Source organism: Oculina patagonica, chromosome 13, assembly GCF_052425735.1.
Source record: "Oculina patagonica isolate OP01 chromosome 13, crgOcupat, whole genome shotgun sequence".
NCBI lineage: Eukaryota > Metazoa > Cnidaria > Anthozoa > Scleractinia > Oculinidae > Oculina > Oculina patagonica.
This window is the reverse complement of record NC_135770.1, coordinates 1,774,673-1,797,221: the sequence shown is the minus strand read 5'-3', so window position 1 is coordinate 1,797,221 and position 22,549 is coordinate 1,774,673. Positions and strand designations below refer to the sequence as shown.

General features: G+C 39.6%; 3 protein-coding genes across 4 annotated transcripts in view; 1 reads left to right on the top strand and 2 right to left on the bottom strand.

Moving 5' to 3' along the window:
• Positions 1–5,377, bottom strand: part of LOC144636750 (uncharacterized) — a 23,609-nt gene extending 18,232 nt beyond the window's left edge. Inside the window, exons 1-4 of the mRNA XM_078495943.1 lie at positions 5,127–5,377; positions 4,198–4,225; positions 906–1,025; positions 96–310 (exon numbers count right to left, since the gene is read on the bottom strand). Of these exons, the coding sequence (XP_078352069.1) occupies positions 96–310; positions 906–1,025; positions 4,198–4,225; positions 5,127–5,177 (414 nt within the window). The 5' untranslated portion in view covers positions 5,178–5,377. The remainder of the gene's footprint in view (positions 1–95; positions 311–905; positions 1,026–4,197; positions 4,226–5,126) is intronic.
• LOC144636745 (ATP-binding cassette sub-family C member 10-like) overlaps positions 1–22,549 on the top strand; it is a 44,431-nt gene that overhangs the window by 1,869 nt on the left and 20,013 nt on the right. Inside the window, exons 1-18 of one of the 2 annotated variants that reach the window (XM_078495935.1) lie at positions 5,529–6,883; positions 7,125–7,214; positions 7,363–7,467; positions 8,000–8,116; positions 8,708–8,833; positions 8,918–9,003; positions 9,191–9,332; positions 9,726–9,906; positions 10,019–10,149; positions 10,945–11,037; positions 11,191–11,235; positions 12,134–12,238; positions 13,054–13,161; positions 15,534–15,975; positions 16,995–17,218; positions 17,770–17,892; positions 18,340–18,375; positions 18,700–18,872. In XM_078495935.1, the coding sequence (XP_078352061.1) occupies positions 5,618–6,883; positions 7,125–7,214; positions 7,363–7,467; positions 8,000–8,116; positions 8,708–8,833; positions 8,918–9,003; positions 9,191–9,332; positions 9,726–9,906; positions 10,019–10,149; positions 10,945–11,037; positions 11,191–11,235; positions 12,134–12,238; positions 13,054–13,161; positions 15,534–15,975; positions 16,995–17,218; positions 17,770–17,892; positions 18,340–18,375; positions 18,700–18,872 (3,593 nt within the window). In that variant the 5' untranslated portion in view covers positions 5,529–5,617. Of the gene's footprint in view, positions 1–5,528; positions 6,884–7,124; positions 7,215–7,362; positions 7,468–7,999; positions 8,117–8,707; positions 8,834–8,917; positions 9,004–9,190; positions 9,333–9,725; positions 9,907–10,018; positions 10,150–10,944; positions 11,038–11,190; positions 11,236–12,133; positions 12,239–13,053; positions 13,162–15,533; positions 15,976–16,994; positions 17,219–17,769; positions 17,893–18,339; positions 18,376–18,699; positions 18,873–22,549 lie in introns of those variants that run through there. The other variant, XM_078495936.1, reaches the window with a different exon arrangement.
• On the bottom strand, positions 19,196–22,220 carry LOC144635378 (uncharacterized). The gene is made up of 2 exons (XM_078494485.1): positions 19,936–22,220; positions 19,196–19,487 (listed from the first exon to the last, which is right to left on the bottom strand). The coding sequence occupies exons 1-2, from the start codon at positions 22,197–22,199 to the stop codon at positions 19,196–19,198; spliced, it is 2,556 nt and encodes an 851-aa protein (XP_078350611.1). The 5' UTR covers positions 22,200–22,220.

The following is a 22,549-nucleotide window of genomic DNA, read 5'->3' as shown; positions in this document are numbered from 1 at the left end:
TACTTCTCAAAAAGCACATTTTCCTTTCCATTATTATCAGTTCATATCATCTGAAAATAAATTCTCTTAATAATAATGATGATGATGATACTTACAGGTTTAATGTCTCGATGCAGAAATCCAGCTTCATGGATGGCTTTAATGGACCGCAGGATCTGAAAACCAAGTCGTAACATGGTGCTCTGAGAGAACACTCCCTTAGGCTGGCTTCGACGTAACTCAGCAAGATTGGAGCCTTGCAGAGACATCACAAGGTAATTGAAATTCTCATTTCTACCACAGCTTACAAACTTGCAGACGTGGCTGCAACCTAAAATGACCACAAACAGCATGATCAATAAAACTTGAAGTCAATAAAAGCTACAAGTTCAAAAAGTTGTGCATAATTGCACGATTACCGGTATTTATAGTGTAAAACTAAAAGTTATTGTCAGTACAAGTGCTACTTCACACAGTACATTAGGCATAACCTCTGCACAGTAGTTTTGTGTTTTTATAAATGCGAAGTGTAATTTCATCAGTTGAGAATGGTTAAAATTTGTGGGATATTGGGCACTTCATGTAACTGTGCAATTAATCAAGAAGAATCATGCTTTGCCTAAGAATTAGAACACAGACAGGGCCATAGCATATTAGAGGCAAGGCGAGGCACTTGCCTTGTCTAGAATAATTTAAACCAAAATTCAAAACAAAATATGTTTAGTCAGGAAAATTATCCCCAGTTAAATGGGATTGATTTTTCTAAAGAAATATACTAATATGAAAATCCTGATTGGAAAATCCTTTTTTTTTTGGCAGATTCCCCAAGACCTCCCTAGTGGGTCGCACCCTCAGCAATCACAGACCTTGCCTCATCTATGACTGGCTACCATCCTGTCAAAGGTGATGAAAGATGAGTTCATTACCTTGCAACTTCTTAAGCACAGCCACCTCCATTTTGAGGACTTGTTTGGACTGGTTGACAGACTCCACCTTCAGAGCAACTGAATCTTTTGTAACAAGATCGTAGGCTCGGTAGATCTCCCCTAATGAATATTTTAACAATACTAAATGAATAAAAAAATTTCATGAAATAGTGCAAAAATCTACAATCATTGACAAATGAAATTAAAAGTTTACAAAGTTGCAGTATTCGACTTTTATGTTAACAAACAAACTGTTTTTTTTTTTTGAAGTCGGAACCACCGGTGCTAGCCTGGTGTTTCTCAGTGACCCTACATTGTCTACCAATTACAAAGGCCAAAAATGTTACTTGCCCATTGGGCAAGTAATGGCTAAAATCAACTAGCCAAGTAGCCCTGGTCTGTCGGACACTAAGAGGACTTTCTTTGTAGCTGTTATGCCGCTTTTTTGTTAGTGTCTTTTGAGTCTCTAATATGTCTCTCATTGGTTATTTCTCTGTTTTAAATTTTTGCGCATGAGCAACAACCAATTAGACACACTTTACAGATCTCTGCAGAGCAACACCATCAGAGTGTGGATTTTGTTTGTTTGATTCTCAGATACCTCTTGTGTGGAGAAAAAATAGGAAAAAGAGAGAAACATATGGAGAAATTAGTCAACTTCACAACAAGGCTAGAACAAGATTAACATCTTGCCATGGATACACAGACAGATTTTGGCTTGATCCCAAAATCACCACTGATCAGAGCATTATTTTGAATATTACCACGAACAGCACTTGGCGGTACTGTAACAGGCTTGAAACTTGACATCTTGACTTATGATCTGTGTACTCTGATCTACAGCATTCAATATCACTACAGGCCCAGTTTCCTGACATTTTTAGTAAATAGAATGCAATGCACAGCTAGGAATGTACTCTTTAACAGGACTTGCATCAACTATAGTCCTTGGTTTGGTACAAAAATTGGAACATGCTTTGATTAGCATATCAGTATGGTAACACAGGCTAGAAGATATACATAGTTACTTGTCTAGAGTCTAAATTAATTCAGGCAAAGAGCAATCTGTCATATCCATATCAGTGTGATAAATGTGGATACTTAAGTTTTACGTAGCTACGGACTCAGTGGCTATTGATTCGTGGTAAACAGTTTTAACTTTATACCATTCCAGTGGCTGTTAATTCATTCTTACTAATATAATAGAGGAAATAAAAACATAGTACCACATAATACTGGGGAAATTTGGATAACAAAATTTCAAACTAGAAGGAGTGCTTTCAAGCACGTTGCAAAGCTGAGATAAACATCTCTTAGCTTGAGTCATTAGCTACAAGTAATACCCTTCAGTCTAGCTCATACGTTTTCCATGCTAATATCATTTATCAAGCATAAGACATCTGAATGTCTGATAGTTGTATTAGAGATAGATGCAAGCAGACTACAAGATGTCTTTTGTTTCTTTGATAAGCGATATTAGTTTAATGGAAATTGTGTGGGCTAGAAGTTTCTTGCTTGTAGCTAATGATCAAGCTAAGAGATGTTTATCTCTAGCTGCTTTACAAGGTGCTTAAAAGAGCTACTTATAGTATTAAGTTCTGTTATCCAAATCGCCCTGGCGACAATACATGTGTACATTACTCCGAAACTGTTTTTTCAAATATTATGAATCACTACAGTTCTGAGTTTGTCTGCATGTAAACTACTCTCACTGTTAAAGACAATAAAGATTATAAATTTCAAATACACTTGTCTGGAATAATAAAGGTTTTAGCAATTTGCGAGGATTGTGATCATTAGTGACTTGAAACAAAAGATTTCACGACACCACAATAAACAAAACCTACATCAAAACAAAGTAATATTGCAAACCAACAACAACAACACTTTCCACAGAACAGAGTAAAGAAACAAGCTGTTAAATTAGTTTTGAGAAGTTAAGGGTGGGAGGGGGTGGAGTTTGGGCAAATACTAAAAAATAATTCCTGCAAAGCTTTAGCAGAGGAAAGAAAACTGTGAGAACTGAGCATTAAGAGCCAAATAGAGATTGTGCAAATTGGTGAAAGAAAATTCCAGCAAAGCATTTAGCCATGAAAAAACAAAACTCTTACTGAAATTCATCTAATTCTGCCTCGAAAATAATTTAGTCTATAATTTGCTAATACCCAAGATTAGCTATTGTAAGGTAGCTAATTGGACAAAATCAAACTGAGTTCCAGTCAAAATAATTTAATCACACACCGCATCAGACTCAAGCACAAATGAACTTAATGAGATTTCAGTGGAGTGATCATGATTGAGTTTGAATGAGTTTGGAAATTTATGGTCGAGAGTTTTTAAAACGTATACCGTACTTTCTCGATTAAACGCCGGGCCCTGAATAAACGCCAGGTCTCCGAGCTAGAGTGGTAAGTAAGCCTTCCAGGCATTTATTTGAGGTGTAATATGCTTTAGGCATGATGGCAAATTACATTCATGTCACAAATTATGATTTAAAACCCTTCTTTAATAAACATTTTGCTCCAATAAACTGCACTATTCAAATAAACACCGGGTCCATGGAGCCAAGTTTGAAATAAATGCTGGGGGCGTTTAATTGAGAAAATACGGTACTATAGGTTTTTCATAGTGGTATTTTATTCAATAAGGCCAGGGATCATTGTTTCTTTTCTAAACTACTGTTAGTAAGAAGATCACGCCTTCCCAGTTAACATAGTCCAATCACATGTTTCGGTAATCGAACCCAGTCTTATTTAGATCAAGTTCAATGAGTTGGTAACCGAACATAATCAAACAAAGGAAGCTTTTAGTAGTTCAATTATTTACTTAATTGAGCTTTATAAACCATGTTGTGCGGTTTCTGCAGTGCAGTAGCATTCAAAAATTGGACTCAATCAAACAGAACGTCTGTATGATTGAGCTCGATCAGCTGAAAAATTGTGCGATTGAATTACTGTCTGTAGTTATATTTATCTTCTTGCCAAATTCACCCTGACCTTGGGTCAATTTGTCACAGAAGCCGCACTATTCATACACATAATGACCACATAAAATTAAAAATCTGTCAGTCGAGTTTCATATGAAGTCAATAAATAACTATGACATATACATGTAAATAGCGGCAAAAGGCAATTACTACAGAAGTTGTATTTTCATGTCAGTTATAAGTTAGGGCGTACAAATAGGACAACAATACCGAATTGTTTGTTCTTCGTATGTACAATGTCTCCTACAATGAAATCGAAAAGTAGAAATTGTCGTGCGAGGTGTAAATTGAAGGGAAACCACTTACCAAACCCGCCACCGCCAATCTTCTTGTCCTGTGCGAGAAAAGAAAAAAGCTCTTTGAGATATATTACAGCTTGAAACTATGACAGGTGCATACAGATTTATTATGTCATGTATATATAGCTGCGTGCTTTTCTAGATGTTAGCAAGAAAATCGAATGGAGAACGTCATTTTGATCAGTTCCAAATTACAAGCAGCGCTCATAATTCGCAGCAATCTCAAACAACATCAGATGTATAAATGAGAATTATCACGTCGAACATTCACAACTGTTAATTTGATAATACACAAAGCTGTTAGTTATCGAGAAGTCTTTGCATACACGGCATTGTTTACATTTACTACGACAGCTTTGATGGAAGTGCGTTTTCACTGGACGGAAATCATGTTTAATAAAAATTGCCTTTTATCACAGCTTCCACGCAGTCAAAGCCTAATTTAAAGTGACACAATCGCGAAAAACACAGAATATGGCCGAGAATAAACAGTGCTTTGTAATGCAGTTAAACATAATGACGCGATGACTAATAAAGCCGGCATTCGGCTCTTGAACTTTGCAACGTTACGAAATCATGTGAACTTCCTGTGAGTGCTTCAACCCTTCCGTGTTAAAATCGTGAATAAAGTGTCGTCGGTTCGGGCAGGCAACTTAGCTATATTCGATAAAGGAAGGTTATATTACTATTCGGTTGTAAATAGGAAACAATTTCAGCTGTTGCGATCGCAAATGCGCAATTCCACTAACAGTTTTTAAATTGCGAAACAAATTGAAAAAGAAAAAAAGTTGGCACGCAATAAAACTGGAGAAAATTCGATAAGAAAAAACGTCAATTCAGTAACCTTTGCCTACTTCCATGAACAGCAAAATATCAAGTTCTATTCTCTCTCTCACACAGCCTAGTTAAAATAGTTTAGTGTTAATAAGTACTCACGATCTTCCATCGCTGTCTGACTATATCGCCCGGCGCAAGAAGATCCGCCATTACTATCTCCCTTTGATAACGCTAAAACCGAGTAAAAACATTGGTGATTGTGTACGGGAGACAATCTCCCCCACCTTCAACTCACTGTCGCAATACTTAGCAATTCTAAACCACTATAGGTGAGTCATGGTCGCCTCTTTTTATATGTAAAGCTCGGCGAATATCAATAAACCAGCCACGACGAAAATAGTTCGTTGAGGTTAATGAGACCGCGATTGAGAGCGAGAGATAGTCAGCGGATTCGCGTTAGAATATATGAGCCTGTCATCAAAACACACCCAACAGCGGTATTACAACCAACAAAGTATGCACTTCATGTATCCTTCATTATAGTGAAAAAACAAGATGGCGCACAGCTTTCAGACCGGCGGAAGAGAGAGGAAATTTAAACTTACTTAATGTGTTAGATTAAAGACATCTTGGTTTTTTATAAGTGGAAGATGATAAATTTACAAGACTTCTGTGGATTTAATAATGGAACAACATTTGCCTCATGGAATAACAACGACTTTGGTTCCTGTTTTGAACTCTTGTGCCTTGTATGCCCAGCAAATTTATTCTTGGTTTGTTCAAGTGTATTCTTTGCCAGTGGAAAGCGAACACGATTTGAGTATGTGGATGGTCGCCTTTTCTTGTTCTCAAAGCTACAGGCCTTAATTTCCTGCCTGATATTTTTAGAATCAGCTATTGAAGCGGTGTGTTCATGGTTGCTGAAATCATACCACCCCCCAGTTTACCTTTTGACATGTTCTCTGATAGCAGTAGCTTGGATTTCAAATGCAGTGAATGTGTGGAGAAACAGACATGTCATCCTATTGAAGAAATGCTACGCTACAGTTCATGTTGCAAACATCATCTTAGTTTTCTTAATGACGGCCATTCAATTTTACTCTGTTACTCTGAGAATCAGTGACAGTGGGTTTGATTCTCTGTCTGTCTCTGATTATGGCACTATATGCAGAATATCTTTTCAGCTCATCTTTTTTATTCTTTTGATTCCACCCGCTTGTGTTAATCAGAACAGAATTGGTTGGAATGTACAGTTCTCGTCGACAACTGTATCCACTGGTATTCAGGGTGAAACAGAGAGAGATGCATTACTGCGGTCCACCTCGAGAGGCACATTCTACAGCAGTACTCAATGTATTACTGATGATCTTGGTGTCGCTGAAGACAGATCTAACGTCCTTTCCAAACTAACATTTTGGTGGGTAAGACCGATGATGAAGAAGGGTTACAAAGGAAACCTCCAGTGCGCAGAAGATCTATTTCTACTACCTCGAAGCCTTTCTACAAAAAAGTTGAGAATTATTTTTTCAGCTAATTTTGATTGTTTGACCAAAGAACAAGACCCAACTGATAAAAAGGTGTTAGAGGAAAGCTGTTCAAGTGACTCTGCTTACAGTGCTATTAGGTTTTTACCAGGAGTCCAAAAGAGTGTCTCTGATTCAAATTTTCCAAGAAGCGTCTCTGTCAGAAGAATGACCAGTGATGGAAGTTATGCTAGTACAGAATTTTCTGAAAAGGGTGGCACTGACACTCCAGGTACAAAAGTGAATAATCAGAGAACCCTTTTAAGTGCCCTTCACCATTCATTTGGTCTGCAGTATTATTGTGTGGGACTTCTAAAGTTAATAGGAGATGCTCTCAGCTTCGCTGGGCCTCTCTTGCTACATGCACTGGTGTCCTTTATGGAAAACAGACAGGTAAATTAAGGTCTCTTTGTGTTGATCAAAACTGAACAACTAATTGTGCAGTTCCAGCAAATATCCATAGCCACCCCATGAAAGATCATTGGAAATTCTAAGGGGGTGGGGGGTCTTAAAAGCCAAATTTGTTAAAGGACAGTAGGGGGCTTAACTGGAACTTCCTGTCTAATTTAATAATATTTTTTGAAGGATTATTATGATTATTATTTATATCAATATTATTGTTTTTGTATTTCAGGAACCTATGTCTCATGGCTATTACTATGCTTCAGGATTGTTTCTTACGTCCTTTTGTGTGGCATTTGTCAATTCACAGTTCAACTACTGGGTGAGTGAATGTCTTAATACTGCAGTTACTATTTCTTCTATCAGCAAACTACAAATAATTTTGCAGGCTCTAGAAATATTTTGTTATACCAGTCTGTTTTTTTGAAGCATTGTAGAGTTAACCTCATGTTTTCCTTTTCATTATGTAGGTAAATAAAATTGGCCTGAAAATCCGAGCTGCTGTCATCACTACCGTGTATAACAAGTCACTATCTGTTAGCCTTACCACTTTGTCCAAGTTTTCCTCAGGAGAAGTATGTGTTTGACCTGCTTGTTTTCTTAAAAACCCTCCACTGGTCTAATTTTGTTTTTAATTTTAATTCAGTCTGTAAGTTACCAGTAGTATACACAAGGCATATAACAACTCAGTAAGATATGAAAAATGCTATGTAAAATTTCTCGGGGATGTTTTTTGTTTTGCCACTTATTTATGTTATCAGAGGTGGGATGGAATCAAAAGAATAAAGGGCAACCTGGGAGTTAGAGATAATTTGCAGAAATGTTTCCATTAGATTATGGTAGGTCATTGTGAGGGGATTGATAGCCACTGCCTGGCATACCCATACCATAGTGGCTGTCAATCTCATCTCTTGCTCTGATGGTAGCAATATTATCATTTTCATGATAAAAATTCTATAGCTCAAACTTTATGCATTTCACTGTAAAGAGCAAAAATGTTCATTTCCACTGGAAAGTGAAAAAAATTTGATTGACCAATGACTAGTGAGGTAATGCTTTTCCTGAGGCTGTGAAGTTATCACGCACTACTTTTTTATTTTCAACCAGGTAGTTAACTTTATGAGTACTGATACAGACAGAGTGGTCAACTTTGCTCCAAGTTTTCATCAGTTCTGGAGTTTGCCATTTCAGATTGCAGTATCGCTTTACCTTCTTCACCAACAGGTAAGTCTGTTGTTCATTCGGTGGGAATTTTCTGTAATATATTTTAAGGGGTGCACAATGGTCCTTAAAATATGAGTCAAGGCAAATTTTAGCAGATCTTGGCTTCGCAAACTGGTGTTTCAGAATCTCGAGCTCGCAAAAAATAAAGCTACGTTGTAATCTTGGAATCTCAATTTTTTTCGAACTTTTTTCTGGAATCCTGCAAGCCAAGCAAAAGTTAAATCTGAGTGAACTGCCATAAAACAACAGCAAAAACAAAGAAAAATCACGATATAATGCTCTATAATGCTCATTAATTTGCTTTTCTGATTTATCTTTATCTAGAAATAATTTTTAATGCACTGCCAAAGTCCCCCCCCCCCCCCACTGAAATTTTTTTTTTTTGAATCACAACGTTTTGGTCTCCGATTTTAAACAAGGGTCTCAGCATCTTGGCGAGTCTTAGATTTTCCCATCCTAAACCCCTATATGTACTTACATGTAGCTCCTTGCTGATAACAGTTTACTGAAGTCAGTTAGTTTCCTTCGACTTCTTGAATTCTGTGTCATCATTGAATTAATAAATTTAAAAATAATATTGCACCTTTCTAGGTTGGCATATCATTTTTGGCTGGTCTGGGCTTTGCTATTCTATTAATTCCAGTAAACAGATGGTTGGCTGAGAAGATTCAGAAGCTGAGTAAAGAGATGATGACACAGAAAGACAAAAGAGTTAAGGTGACTTTAAGTGTTCAAAAATTTATTTTTATAAACAGTTTGGTGATTTCTGTAAAATTTGATTTCTTGTTTGCTTTTTGGTAGGTGATGAATGAAATTCTACAGGGAATCAGAGTAATAAAGTTCTATGCATGGGAGAAAAACTTTGAAGAGAAGATAAACAAGTTAAGGTGAGGTTTTTAAAAACCTGGTGTGTTTTCATAAAAAGTGGCATTGACCAATAAACAAAAGACAATAATATTTGATGTTTAAATTAGTTAATTAATTAATTAATTCTGCCAGTAAATCAATAATCCCACACAAAAACTATGATCCCAATTGTAATTTAGTTGACTTAAGACAATGCGTGTTTTTCAGAGCTGCAGAGTTAAAGAGTTTAAAAGGAAGGAAGTATCTAGATGCTTGGTGTGTGTATTTCTGGGCGACTACCCCTGTGATTATTTCCATACTGACCTTCACTACGTATGCTCTACTGGGAAACAAACTTACTGCAGCGAAGGTACCAGTTAAATTCTTGTTTAACCTTGACCAGTGCTCTGAGAAATGATATTAAATCGTTAAGCTGTACGTACAATGTAAAGGGTGTTCCTATTAAAGCCATTTCTGGCAAAGCTGTAAAATTCTTGAATGAGGGGTATGTATTCATATGTGAACTTTGGATTTTGGAAAAAGGGACATTTACCTCAGGGGGGAACTATCATGATCATGATGGACTATTATGCCATACCAAGGAGAGAGGTAATACTCCAAGTCACTTCACGGTACTGCCATCCTACTCTGGGGGAGTGGTAATGCTCTTAGTCACTATATGGATCGCAGGTTATGCTCTGATTGTCTTAGATTACTTGGTCCCTGATAGGACTTTATATTTACCTTTTTTTTTGCACTCCAGGTCTTCACCAGTGTGGCTTTATTCAACATGCTCATCTCTCCACTGAATGCCTTCCCTTGGGTACTAAATGGATTGATGGAGGCCTGGGTATCAGTCAAAAGACTCCAGGCCTTCCTCTCATTAGAAAACCTAGACTTGACTGGATACTACCAGCAGCTGGACCTCTCATATAAAGGAGAAAGTAAGCCTATGGTTTATATTCTTAATACATAATAATTATGTTGAAGCAGACCATGGTCTCAAGGGTGTCTATTTGCAGTAGGTTAGACTGTCTACTGTATTGTGTTTTGTAGTGTCCAAGCCCCCTGAGGTGTTGATACGGAATGGTCATTTTACCTGGAGGCAACAAGAGGAGACTGGTGAAGAGGAGAGGGTTTTCTCAACTGCAGGGGAACTAACAAACATCAACTTCTGTATAGAAACAGTATGTGACCTCAGATAGATACCACAAAGTTGTATTGAGAATTTAGAGTCAAAATGGTAATGGAAAATTGTTCGAGCAACAAAAAAATTGCCGGTAGCAATGGACCCTTTGCAGCTAATGGTCACATGGTGCAATATCCGCTCTGCTGGAGAGCAAGCTACCGCCGCAACATCCAAACTGAACAAAGCGACTTTAACCAGTCAAGCTTGACTTTTCTTTGTTTTGGATACCCCAGTGCTTAGCTCGCTCTCCAGCCAGGCAGATTTTGTGCAATGTGACCGTTACCTGTAAAAGGCCCACTCTTTTAGACAGACCTATTCCTAGGACTCTTTTTTCTCCGTCAGGTAGATTCCATGTGGCGAATTTGTGGTAATTGGAAAACGATTTTGATTAAGTAAACGTAGATTTTTAGGATTTTTTTCTCCGTTTACTCTTTAATATTAGTTTCGACTGAGAAGATATTCGCAAACACTTAACACATTTCCAAACAGCTCAAAGTTGTCAAAAATACTCCGCTTTGCTTCATATTTTCATCTCTCTTCCCAGTGTTTGGAAATGTGACAAAACACTCTCGTTCATGTTTGATGTATTACCTTTTGGTGTTTGCATCTCTCATGTTTGACATCTTTCTCAAAAGCCAATTCATTAGTTGCTAGACCCATTTTGTTATTAATTCGCAAGCTTGTAATTCTAACAATACTGGCCGCTAATGGAGCCCTACGGCGACCGTTTCCCTTTTGTGGGTGCGGTGTTGGCTTTTAAATTTAGTATATCATTAACTTCTTTTCATTCAAGGGTCAGCTGATTGGCGTGATAGGGAAAGTTGGTTCGGGCAAGAGCTCGTTATTAGCTGCCATCACAGCAGAGATGGAGAAAAGGCTAGGGGAGGTAAATAAATAAAAAAATAAAAATAAAAAATAAGGTATTAATTTAGTTTTTCTATACTTCAAACTTGATTCCATCTTGATCCGCTACATGTTCTATATTCAGTTTATCGATATTTGCTTCAATATTGTATCGTTCTCTGTTTGTTAAATGCAGGTTTTTGTCAGGAAACTTGAGCGTGGATTCGGTCTAGCTGTCCAGGTGAGATTGATTCTCAAACTTGCAGTTTTTGTTAAAGTACCGAAAAACACGTTTTGCCTTACTTCTTAAAACTTTCCGTCCCTTGCTTGTTTTTCGACGCTTATCACCGTTCACACGTTTTCTCACTCTTCCCACTACTGTTTTCCTGCGCTTTTGCCGGTTACCGTATTTACTCGAATAAGCGCCGCGGCGCTTATTAAATTTTTCGCCTTTCAAGTGCGGCGCTTATTCGAGGGCGGCGCTTAATTAAAATTTGGACACCTCAAAGAATGTAATCTTTAACAGTGATTAAAAATAGCGTCTTTTGATTGGCAGTATTCGTCTCTTGCTGAAGAGAAAAGTGGCGCTAGCTGTCCTGGCAAAGTTCGTGGCCTTCACAACATTTACAAAACCACATATTGTTAGAATGCTGGATAGAAAACTAATGGGCGAGCGGTTAAACAATCACTCTGAGCTGCAAAATATCGTTTTTGAAGGAAGGAAATGTCTAAGTTTGCTTTAGAGTTGCTTTGTAGTGCTGTTTTTTTAGTTTAACGGAATTCCTTGAATAAGCGCCGCATCGGTACTGCGGCGCTTATTCGGGGGCGGCGCTTATTAACTTTTTGGTCCCAAATGCGGCGCTTATTCGAGGGCGGCGCTTATTCGGGGGCGGCGCTTATTCGAGTAAATACGGTACTCGTTTTGCCGCGCTTTTCACTACGTTACAAACTTGTACTGGTTTCGAGTTTTAATTGGTCGATCTTGCTACTTTCTAGTAATTGTCTATGGTTTTTTGGATGTACACTGTAGTTTTATGGCAAAAATAAGTAGATTGCTCTAGTTTTGTGTTCTGCTCTTAATTTTGTTTGCATGCAACTTATTTTGTGAACTCAAAAAGGGCTGTGTTGTTAATACCTAGGAACCGTGGATTCAACATGGAACAGTGAAGGAAAATATTTTGTTTGGCAAGCCGTTTGATGTGGAGAAGTACAGTGCAGTGATCTACGCGTGCGCTTTAGTGGAGGTATGACCAAAGATTAATTTATTTTGTTATTTATTCCAGTTCGATCTGGCAACAGCGGAAGAAGAGCCACTCTGTGGATATGCCACTGCAAATTCCTATTTTTTATTTTATTTTTTTTCTGCTCTTTACAATAACACACGAACTTTGCTCTATCAACGGTTACGTTTTTCGCTGCCATCAATCCTCTGTGCGGAACTCTCAGCATGTCTCAGGAAACAGAAGTGCACTACCGGTTCAAAAGGTCGCGATTGTCGGTTGGATTGGTAGATTTCGATCAATTTTCTTTGTCTCTGTTTTTCATGTTTCAGTGCATCGGCTGTCGTTATAATTATGATTGACGGCAGCAAAAAACGCTATCGTTGGGCTTTAAACTTCAGAGTTTGTACTACAGCAGTCACCTCTCTCTAAAACGGACACCGTTGGGACCGGCTCCAACTGTCCGTAGAGGCAGTTTAGTTACAGTAAAATGACTGAAAAACGGCAGGAACGGGACCAACACCAGGTGTCCTTCCTAAAGTGGTGTCTATCTTATAGAGGTGTGATGAAGAACCAAAACATTTCAGGAAAAAAGAATAATTATCTCGAGAATTTCGATTCTGACCTGTTCTCCTACCATGAACTTCTGTTTATTTTTGCATTATTGTGAAAAACAAACAAACAAACAAAAACAAAAAACAAAGACTCAAATGACAGATTTTAAATTTCCGAAACGAAACGGGAGGGGGGGGGAGGGGACTGCGGCCTCCTCGACCCTCCCCCTTAATCCGCCTATGTGTTGAATAGCTGTCAAACCTAAAATGATCGTCTTTCCCAAGGATCTTCAGATACTTCCAGCGGGTGACGAAACAGAGATTGGTGAGAATGGCGTGACGCTGAGCGGAGGACAGAAGGCACGTGTAGCTCTAGCCAGAGCTGTTTATCAGGTACAGTGTAGTTTGTTTTTGCTGCTGCCATTCGTTGATAGCATAGAAATACAGTGCCAAGCGAAAAAGGTAATGAAAAATAAAACGAGCGGTCCGTACGGACAGTGTAGTGTTTGATACAAATGTGCTACTCAGGAAAATATTAATAACCACCCTCCCCCCCCCCCACCCCCCACCCCAACATCCAACATCTCTTGAAATTTCGGTTAATCTTCATACTTTATTTCAAAAGTTTAATTGTGAGACCCCCTCCCCCATCAGAATTTTCAATGAACCTCTGTGGGGTCGGTACAAAGATTTTCTGGAATCACAATAAAATATTGTTAGCAAGCAAGTAAGAACAAAATCATGGGTTGCACAGGAATGTTAGAAGTTGTATTGTCAGTGTTCTACATAAAATGTGAACAGTTAAATACTCGTGATAATCAATCATGATCTCGCGAGGTTAGCAATGAATCGCTTCCTACCACTCGAGCTACGTAGACTCTACAAACTCCAAAATGGCCGATGAAGGGACAAATGCATCACGTGATAAATGACGCTCGCGGCAATGTATGCCCGTGAGAAATCAAGTTTTCTGCTCAAAATCAAAATTCCACGAGGACAACGAAATTCTGCTCAAGTCTGCTCATCTTACGTTCCTGTAAAGGGTGAGGAACTGGAAATTTGATTTTTTCTTCTGCTAAATTTTCATTCATGGAAGGAAAGACTTGAGAAAACATGAGAAAAAGATCAACTCGTGACGGGATGTTGTTTTTATTATTAAGAATGCGTCACGCAGGCTATTAAATTACTCAGTGGTTGTAAATTTAGAAACATTCGCTTTTGTGTTTGACAAATAAACTTTACTCGCTACTTTTGATTTGACTCTTACTTTTAACCCGGGTTTTAAACATTCAATTCTTAGTTTTAGTCAAGTGCTTGCTGTGTTACAAATTTTTTTCGTGGCGAAAGACAAGAGAGTCTTCCAAAACACACTTTGCTTAAATGCAAAGATTTGAATCTTGTATATTTAATTGCGTGCGACCTTTGAAAGCCCCAAAATGAATATTGTTTAAGAACAAAAAAAAAAAAACGCCATGCAAAGCCCTTTGTAAGTTTAGCACGCACAGTGGAAACAGCTGCTCTCAGTACTTTAAACGCTACCAAAATCGCTGTCTTTAAAATTTGGATCACCAATTGCAGGATTTATTTCTATCATCAGTACACTTTAATGCAATGCACACATGCCGACAAATAGTGGCAGCTTGCCGAACATGATATTTAACATCACGCGAAAACTTTACCGCTAAACGGTCAAATCTATTGTCTCACGGTCTGAAAACATAAGCCCCCGTCACACAGTCTAAACGGCCGGTTTAGGACTATATCGAGGATATTGCGACAAGTCCTGCTGCAAGGCAGGCGAGAAAACTCAAGCCAATAGTCCTTGTGACGAAACATTCCGCTCTCAGACGAAGGAAATACTTGACATTCCTCCATGTTCAATTTGCGTGACCGATTGTTGATGTTTTAGGAAAAGAGCATGCTGCTTTTAAATTACTCGTGGTACATTAAAAACTTTCGCTTTCATGTTTGACAAATAAACTTTACTTGCAACTTGAAGTTTTTGGAATGATGTATTTGCTGTTTCTTTCGCGGCGAAAGACAAGAAATTCTTGCAATTCATACTGGGAAACGCGAGGATTTGAATCTTGCATATAATTACATACGATCTTTTGAAAGGCGATCTTTCGAAATGAATGGCACGCTTGTTCCACTTCAGTGAGCATTAGTCCACACCTAGCGTTATCCCGGTAGCACTTTTACCTCACCCACAACCACCGCATAAGTGTAGTTCAAACACTACACTAATAAAGAAAAGAAAATTATCAACCAACCTCCTATAATAGTCGATCGATAGGGTCTGTGGGTCAGTCCGTACGTCTGACCGTCCGACCGTCTGTTCATCCAATGGCATATCTTCCACTTGTAACTTAGTCCTAAACAGCCAATCATTGTCACGCATTTCGATTTTTAGCCTTTATTTGTAACAATCCTTTCCCACATTTCTTTTCCGTTCAGCCCTCGAAGAAGGTTTGTGTTGCAAACTGATTTATCGGGCAAATTTGTTTAAAATATTTCAGTTTTTTTAATCCATTTCAGTTTCGGGGGAGTCCCTGATCCATTTCTTTATATTTTGGTCGTTTCCGCCGTAATGATCAGTCTGCAATATATATCTTGTTTTGTTTTGTTTGTTTGTATTTTAAGTAATTTAGTGATATAGGTCTACAAGAGATCCGGCACCACTCATCGGCTTCTCGCTGTGGTCTTGCAGATTTTCGTCTGTCGCTTATGGGTCATTCTATTTTTTTTCTATTTTTTAACTCCAGGATAAAGAAATCTACCTTCTTGATGATCCGCTCGCAGCTGTGGACGCCCACGTGGCCGCTCACCTTTTCCACCATTGCATCATGGGATTGCTTCAGAATAAGACCAGAATACTTTGCACGCACCACACTCACTTTTTGTCATCCGCTGACCAGGTGGTTGTTATGGACCATGGCGCAGTGGTCCACACAGGTCCGCCTGAGGGAATTCTACACGCGGAACAAATCATGAAAACTATCACAGATTTGCCTGATGAAGGTGAAAAACAGTGCGCTGATAAAGCTGAAAATTTGGAGGACGTTGAAGGAGGGACAGACGAGGGATTAGTAAAAGAAGAAGAGAAGGAAGTGGGCGTGGTCAAACTGCACGTGTACAAGTCATACTGGCTTGCGATTGGTCATTGCCTGGCAACGAGTATTCTACTGTCACTTCTTCTAATGCAGGGTAAGAAAATTCGCGCTGACTGTATTCGGCGTTCCATATTCTGTTTACGTATCAAATGCGTTCAAAATCTCGTGAAAGATCGAAAATGAAGAGAAGAATATCGATAATCTGCAGAAAAAGCTGAAAAAAAAAAAAAGGGGATTTGGCTTATTTGTTAATTTGCCTAATGCAAGGTCAGTAAAACTTGTTTTAAGGTCAGTGGAAAATCCAAGGGAATGTTTTGGGTTCTAATGAGTGGCAACCCTGTTCTAGCTAATCGACATCCGACTGTTCGCTAGTAAATATAACCCTGGTCCGACCAATTTTATATACCAACGTGTTGGCTCTTTCTGGGTTTTTACTTTTAAAAAAAGAAAATAATGAGAAATATGTGCGAACATGTTGCCTCCTCAGCCAGTCAGGTGCAAATTTAATCCAAACCAGTCACGATTGGATTCCCGCTACTGCTTTTGTGCTGGTCTTTGCCTGCATGTTTCCCACACTTGGTATCGGTTACATGTTTTCCGTTGCGTTTGGTGTCGGTGGTCAACGTGTTTATGCCTTGAGTTGCATTATTACAAATATTGCGATTGTGGTTGAAAGTGACTATTCTGCACTCGTTCATGTGTGGACTTCTTATTTTTTCATCATGAGGTATGAATCACACTGAACTTTTACTTTTTAAGTTAAAAATGTTGACGCCAAGAGGATTCGAACCCGGGTCGTCGGATACCAAGCGGGAATCATATCCACTAGGCCACCACCCTATTAGGCTATCCGGTGAGCTATTTTTGCTAACCGGAGCGCTATTTAGGCTAGCCGGAGTGCTATTGAGGCTAACCGGAGTGCTGTTTAGTATTCACTACATGAACTGAGTGTAACGTGGTATAATATATTATCATCTGTCTCACTGTTGTCTAACTACATGAACTGAGTGCAGAGTAGTCAGTCCCATTTGTGGTTACTGTGATATTTGCAAGTTCCTTTATTACTTTCCTGGAAACATTTTGCAGAAGTCAACTCTTGCTTTTCCTCTTCAGCTTCTCGTAATGTCAGTGACTGGTGGTTGGCCTACTGGATTTCTCACTCACGTGACAGCAACAGTACAGCACGTGAGCACGTGAACTTAACAACGTCATACCAATGGAATCACGTGATTCCACGAGAGCTGACTACTGACCAGTTAGGAATGCATGTTCATATCGTCAAGAATACTGTCACATTTTATCTGGTTGTGTATGGTGGACTCGCTGCCGCCAACACGGTACGCGAACTTAAACTCGTTGCTTACAACATTTACATGTAACAACTGTTTATGCGTTGCTTTTTCCTGGATTCTTTCATCTTCATCACCCCCATTTAATGTATTTGAATGTGTGGTTTGGCCCTTTTAGCCCCTGTCCACACTGACCCGGGTAAAATGAAACCACTTTTTTTCCGGGGCCCCCGGCCATGGACACCAAAAATGGTATTTTTTTATTAAAGCTCTGCAGAGTGGGTCGAACGCCGGCTAGGTGGTGTAGTGTGGATGGCGAACGGCGACCGGGACTTGCTCTGACATATCTGTCACAAGGTTTCGCTTAACAATAGCTCTGTGCTGCTTTGTACTCTGCGTTCGTAGCGTATCATTTTACCTGGGTTTGTGGACGGTAACATTTTCGGCGTTTTCTTCTCCGTTTTCACCCGGGTTAGTGGACGGGCCTTAGAGTGGGTTTAGACAGTCTTAAGATAATTTCTGACGAGTTTTTCGTTTAAGCAACAGTGCTGTTGTATTTAAAATAAAACCACAGTCTCATTCTTGTTTTTCTGTCGTAGATTTTCACTCTGTTCCGAGCCTTTTTGTTTGCTTATGGAGGCATTTGTGCTGCCAAAGTTCTTCACTCAAGATTGTTAAAGAGCATCTTGTCTGCTCCTGTGTCATTCTTTGATGTCACTCCGGTAGGTAGTGTACGCTTGTGGATTGGCTTATTATAGAAACAGATAAAAGCTGCATGTTTAACGCTGCCTTATGCAACGCAATTTTGAGTGACTTCGAAAGAGGTATAGAGACCGATTAAGAATGACGACCTTGAAAAATTCAGGATAAAGTTTTCAAGATGCGTTGCTCTGTACGCTTCCTAACATTTTAAGGTAAAGCAAAGAGAGCATTTTATACAGCGTTAGTGACAAAAGGGAGTCAACCTTGAAGCAAAACACAAAGTTGATTATCAACTTAATTGATGTTGGATTAAATGAAGGTAAACTAACTGCCGTAGTGAATTTGAAAAGATGACCTTTCAAACGTTCGCCGTTCGTCAGAGCGGCCGAAGTAAGCAACTAGTAGTGTTTAAATTGTTTGTACCGGATTTGAACTGATACCACGATGGTCCTTTTTTATTTCACCAGATTGGACGAATTGTCAACCGGTTTTCTTCAGACATTGTAAGTACTTTGGTTTGCTTGTAATGTACTACTTGTGCATTAGTTTTGTAGCTAGTGGCATATTTGGTGTCTGTAGCTGATAGTGACAAAGAATTTTGGTACTCCATTGGAAAGGGTGCTAGTCCGTGCCAGATATTTCTCCGTGAAAGTTTAAATTCTTTAATTAAATTCGAGTTTTTTGTAACGCATGTCTTCGCAAAATTGGAATTGAAATCAGTTCTCGCATATTGGTTTTGGTTGTTCCTAGGTAACACTCTTGTTTTATTGACATTCTAAATGTTTAAGGTTATTTAACTTATGTTTTAACTTTTTTTCTTATTTCAGTACTCTATTGACGACAGCCTTCCATTTATTCTCAACATTTTTCTGGCCCAGGCCTTTGGCGTGGCTGGCACAGTAGTGATCACGTGTTACGGTTTACCTTGGTTTGTTCTCGTCCTAGTCCCTCTCGTTCTCGTGTACTACTACATCCAGAACTACTACCGAAGAACTTCAAGGTAACAATATAGCTAGTGCTAACTGTGATTAAGTGAGATTTCTTTGTGTTACACTAACAAGCGTACTGAGCATTGAAGTTAGCGTGCCGAGGCTGTCTGGAATTTTTCTTATTAATTAAGCAGGCAGGAAAGTAAGTTTAATATTAACACACACTTCTATAAGTCACTCAAAAGCTCCCCCCCCCCCCCCCCCATCTTTCCCAATTCCTCCTCCGAATCAGGGTAGAGGCCTCCTGGAGCCGACCAGGCCCATCATTACTCTGGACCAGTCCCATTATAGCTGTGTAGTGCACTGCCAAAGGTCTCCCGCACAAAGGTCAAAATCAGTCTAATGGAATGTTATGCGTGTTGTAACACTTGAGCTGTTTTGACTCTGTAATGACTTGTGACGAAGTTTGGCTTGAAGAAGAGCCATCAAATGGAAGCCTGTGGCTCAAATCGATAGTATTTTTAACAGAAGGATCAAACGTTCGTTGCAATAAAGTCCTCACAATTTCTTCAGAAGCGTTCCCAGGTGTAAAGTCGTCTTCTTTCAGCGCGTACCTCAATGCCTCAAGTACAGTGGCAGTGCTGATGCAAACCTCGAGATAGCTCAACATGTTCCCAAATGGTTTCCTGAGGGTTTACCGTTTAAGAATGCAACCAGTGCTGTTACAAACTATACTGTAGCAGGGGGGGTGGGGGGTTTCGGGGATTTAGCTCTATGGCTGAGCGGGAGGTGCCCTGCTACCTTCCGGGATCTTTTATACCAAGCGGACCAAAACATCAAGGAACATGGTGTTTAATGGAGATCTTGACCTACTCGCTTACAGGCAGAACTCAAAGTTATTACAAAAAGGACGGTTGTCATAAACGAGTTGTAGCCAATAGTGTTTCGACAACTCAGTTTGACTTACGTTAGCTATACAAATAGAGAAAATTCTAAGGATGTTACTTTCCACGCCCTTAAAACCTAGAGCTCATTTCTTATTCGAAGGCTTTGTTCTAAGAGCAGGTGTAAAACACCTATACACTAGCTTTACGATAACAGGAGATTGTGTTATTTCAAAGTCTACCTTTTTACCGAAAACGTTCCGTAACAATACCAATCAGCTTATTTGTGATCTCCAGCAAAACTTCATTGAGGCCGTGGTATCCACGACTTGCTGTAGGACTGCTTCCTTGAGTCACTTCATTCGATAACATTGGAACTGTTGCCATGTTTTCTTTCCGTCGGTTGTCAACGTTGTTACCATTGCAAGTAATTTCTTTAATTTCCCGATGTTGTTCGCTTGTTGTAGGGTTTGCAGACAGATTTGGCTCGCTGCTTGGGATATTTCTCTTCGAAACTCCTTCTTCCATGTTGACTTGAACTGCATCTTCTTGCCTCTGAATCAACTGCTTTGAAAATCGTATCGGATTTCTCGTGATCTGTTCAACTTTCCCGGCCAGGAATTCAAGAATCGTGGGATCTTCGATGTAATCTACACCAAACAGATTGTACGATCTCACAAAGAAATGTCGCAAATCCTTCTTCATAAGAGCTGCCAAAAGATTCCCGAGGAGTTTCATCATGCACATGGCTCTGTTACCTTCGGTCCACATCTCGGCACCAGTTTCTTCAATCGTTTGCAGAAGAATGTTCTTCAGATGAAATGTCACCAAGCTCTTTGGCTGAGTGCAAAGATAAGCGCGATAATATCTCTTCAGACAACGGTAACATTCACGTTGGATGTCGTTCATCTCTTGGCTCAGCAAGTATTCCGCGTGAGAAAAAGATATTCTGAAGTCGCAGTCTGGATTACCATTGTTTTTGTGGGACTTTACTACAAAGTGGACACCCTCCTGAATAACTTTATCGATGATGTCCGTCGTAGGCCATTTACGCTCTCTCGAGATCCATTCCCTTGCAACCTTAGGCCATCCACGAGAGTTAAATGCAGGAATGAAATCCATTCCACATTTTACTTTCTCATGGAGCTGAGATTTTTCAGCCTCGTTGAATTCCATTTCCTGTGTTTTAATTCCGTTACTTGCTGTTCTTGTTCCAAACAGATATTCAACGAAGCGGTTGTGCATCGCTGTGGTTCTTCCATCTTGGCCTGTACCCTCTGGGTTGTTTGAGGTAGACTCTCCTTTCTGCTGCCTTTGCTCTGATTTTGTCTCATCTTTATCCTTAATACTTTCTCGGTTGTTTCTCTCTTCAATTTTGTCTTCCGACACTTCATCCTCGTTTACTTGCTTAGACATCAAGTTCTGTGTTAAATGAGAAAAATTTTCTGCATGAACTCTTGGCTCTGTTGATTGGTTTGAAGTGGTTTCCAAGTCTTCAGGAGACCACGAATCATTACCACGACTTTGTGGCGTGACTGTCACGAACGGCCAATCATTGGAAGGTGATGCCACGCCAGAGTACGTGTCCGTATTTCTTCCAGTTTCGTCTTCGACGCTCTTTTCGCGCGTGACGAATTGTTGATCATGATGTATAGTTTCCTTCTGTGTTTGACTTTCGATGTCCGCTCGACATTGGGCTCCAATCTTTTCACTTCTTTTAAAATTACCCTGAGGAAAAATATCGGAAGGCGTCTGGGGAAATTGGCAATCGTTTGAGGAAATCTTTTGCGCGATGCCTCTTAACACTTCGACTTGTTGTCTATATTTGGTGTCGAGGATGCCTCTGAGCTTACCCTTTATTTCTGCGACGTCCACAAAACTTGGTACATCTTGTTGTTCTTTTGAAGTCAGTGCGTCCCACTGTTCGCAAATCTGAGAAACAGTACCCAGCCGCTGCGACATGTTAAGAGTAACGGCTGGACTTGACTGGCTGTTCTTCAGATGGGCAGTGAAAATAGGTGAAAGCGTTTCTAGCGATGATAACGCCTGAATCGTGCGGGTAATAATGTTGACTATCTTCCGTGATACGAACCCAAAAATTGCACGATGGAAATTTTTAACGGCCGAGGTAGCCAGGTACGGCGTGCCTTCCACGAGGCAGGATTGAAACAGAGGGTGGTTATCTCCTCTGATCTTCACGTGCAGTGGATTCTCGGGCGAATATTCCAGCATTTCCTCGCGAATCGTCAGGCTAATCGAATTCGGAAAGATCATGATGTCCACATCCCCCACATCACAGGGCTCGTAACACATTAACCCTTCAGCTGCGCTTCCGTAGGCCCGAAAGACGACACGATTTTCAGTTTTGTCCAACTTAAATGACAGGTACTGAAGAAAGCCGTTTATGAAATATTCGTTGCATTTGTTATAGAGTTTACCTTCCTCTCCTCTCTCTGCTAGAGACTTGAAGACGAAATTGAGTTCCTCGCTTTCCAAATCTTCCACTGCAGCCATTCTTCAAACTAGACTAAAATGCTTCTTCAAGTGTAACAAATTTATAATCTTATGTAATCTTGTTAAATCACACAAAAACGAAATACCCATGAATTTCGGTTTCTGAGTCTGTACTAATCTTATACTCTTGTCGCACGCTCAGCCAATCACGGCACCCGTGGCATTAAATTAAAAATACACGTTCCAGATAGTTGCTCATTCTCGCTACTATCCGTCCTTATTCATTTTTGTAGCATCCGTGCGAGCAGTCTCGAAGTTTCTGAGAATCAGGCTACCACTTTTGTGGCTCTGTAAACAGTACAATTTAATTCCTTGGGTGGTAAGGAGGTCCATTTTAACGCCAGACACAT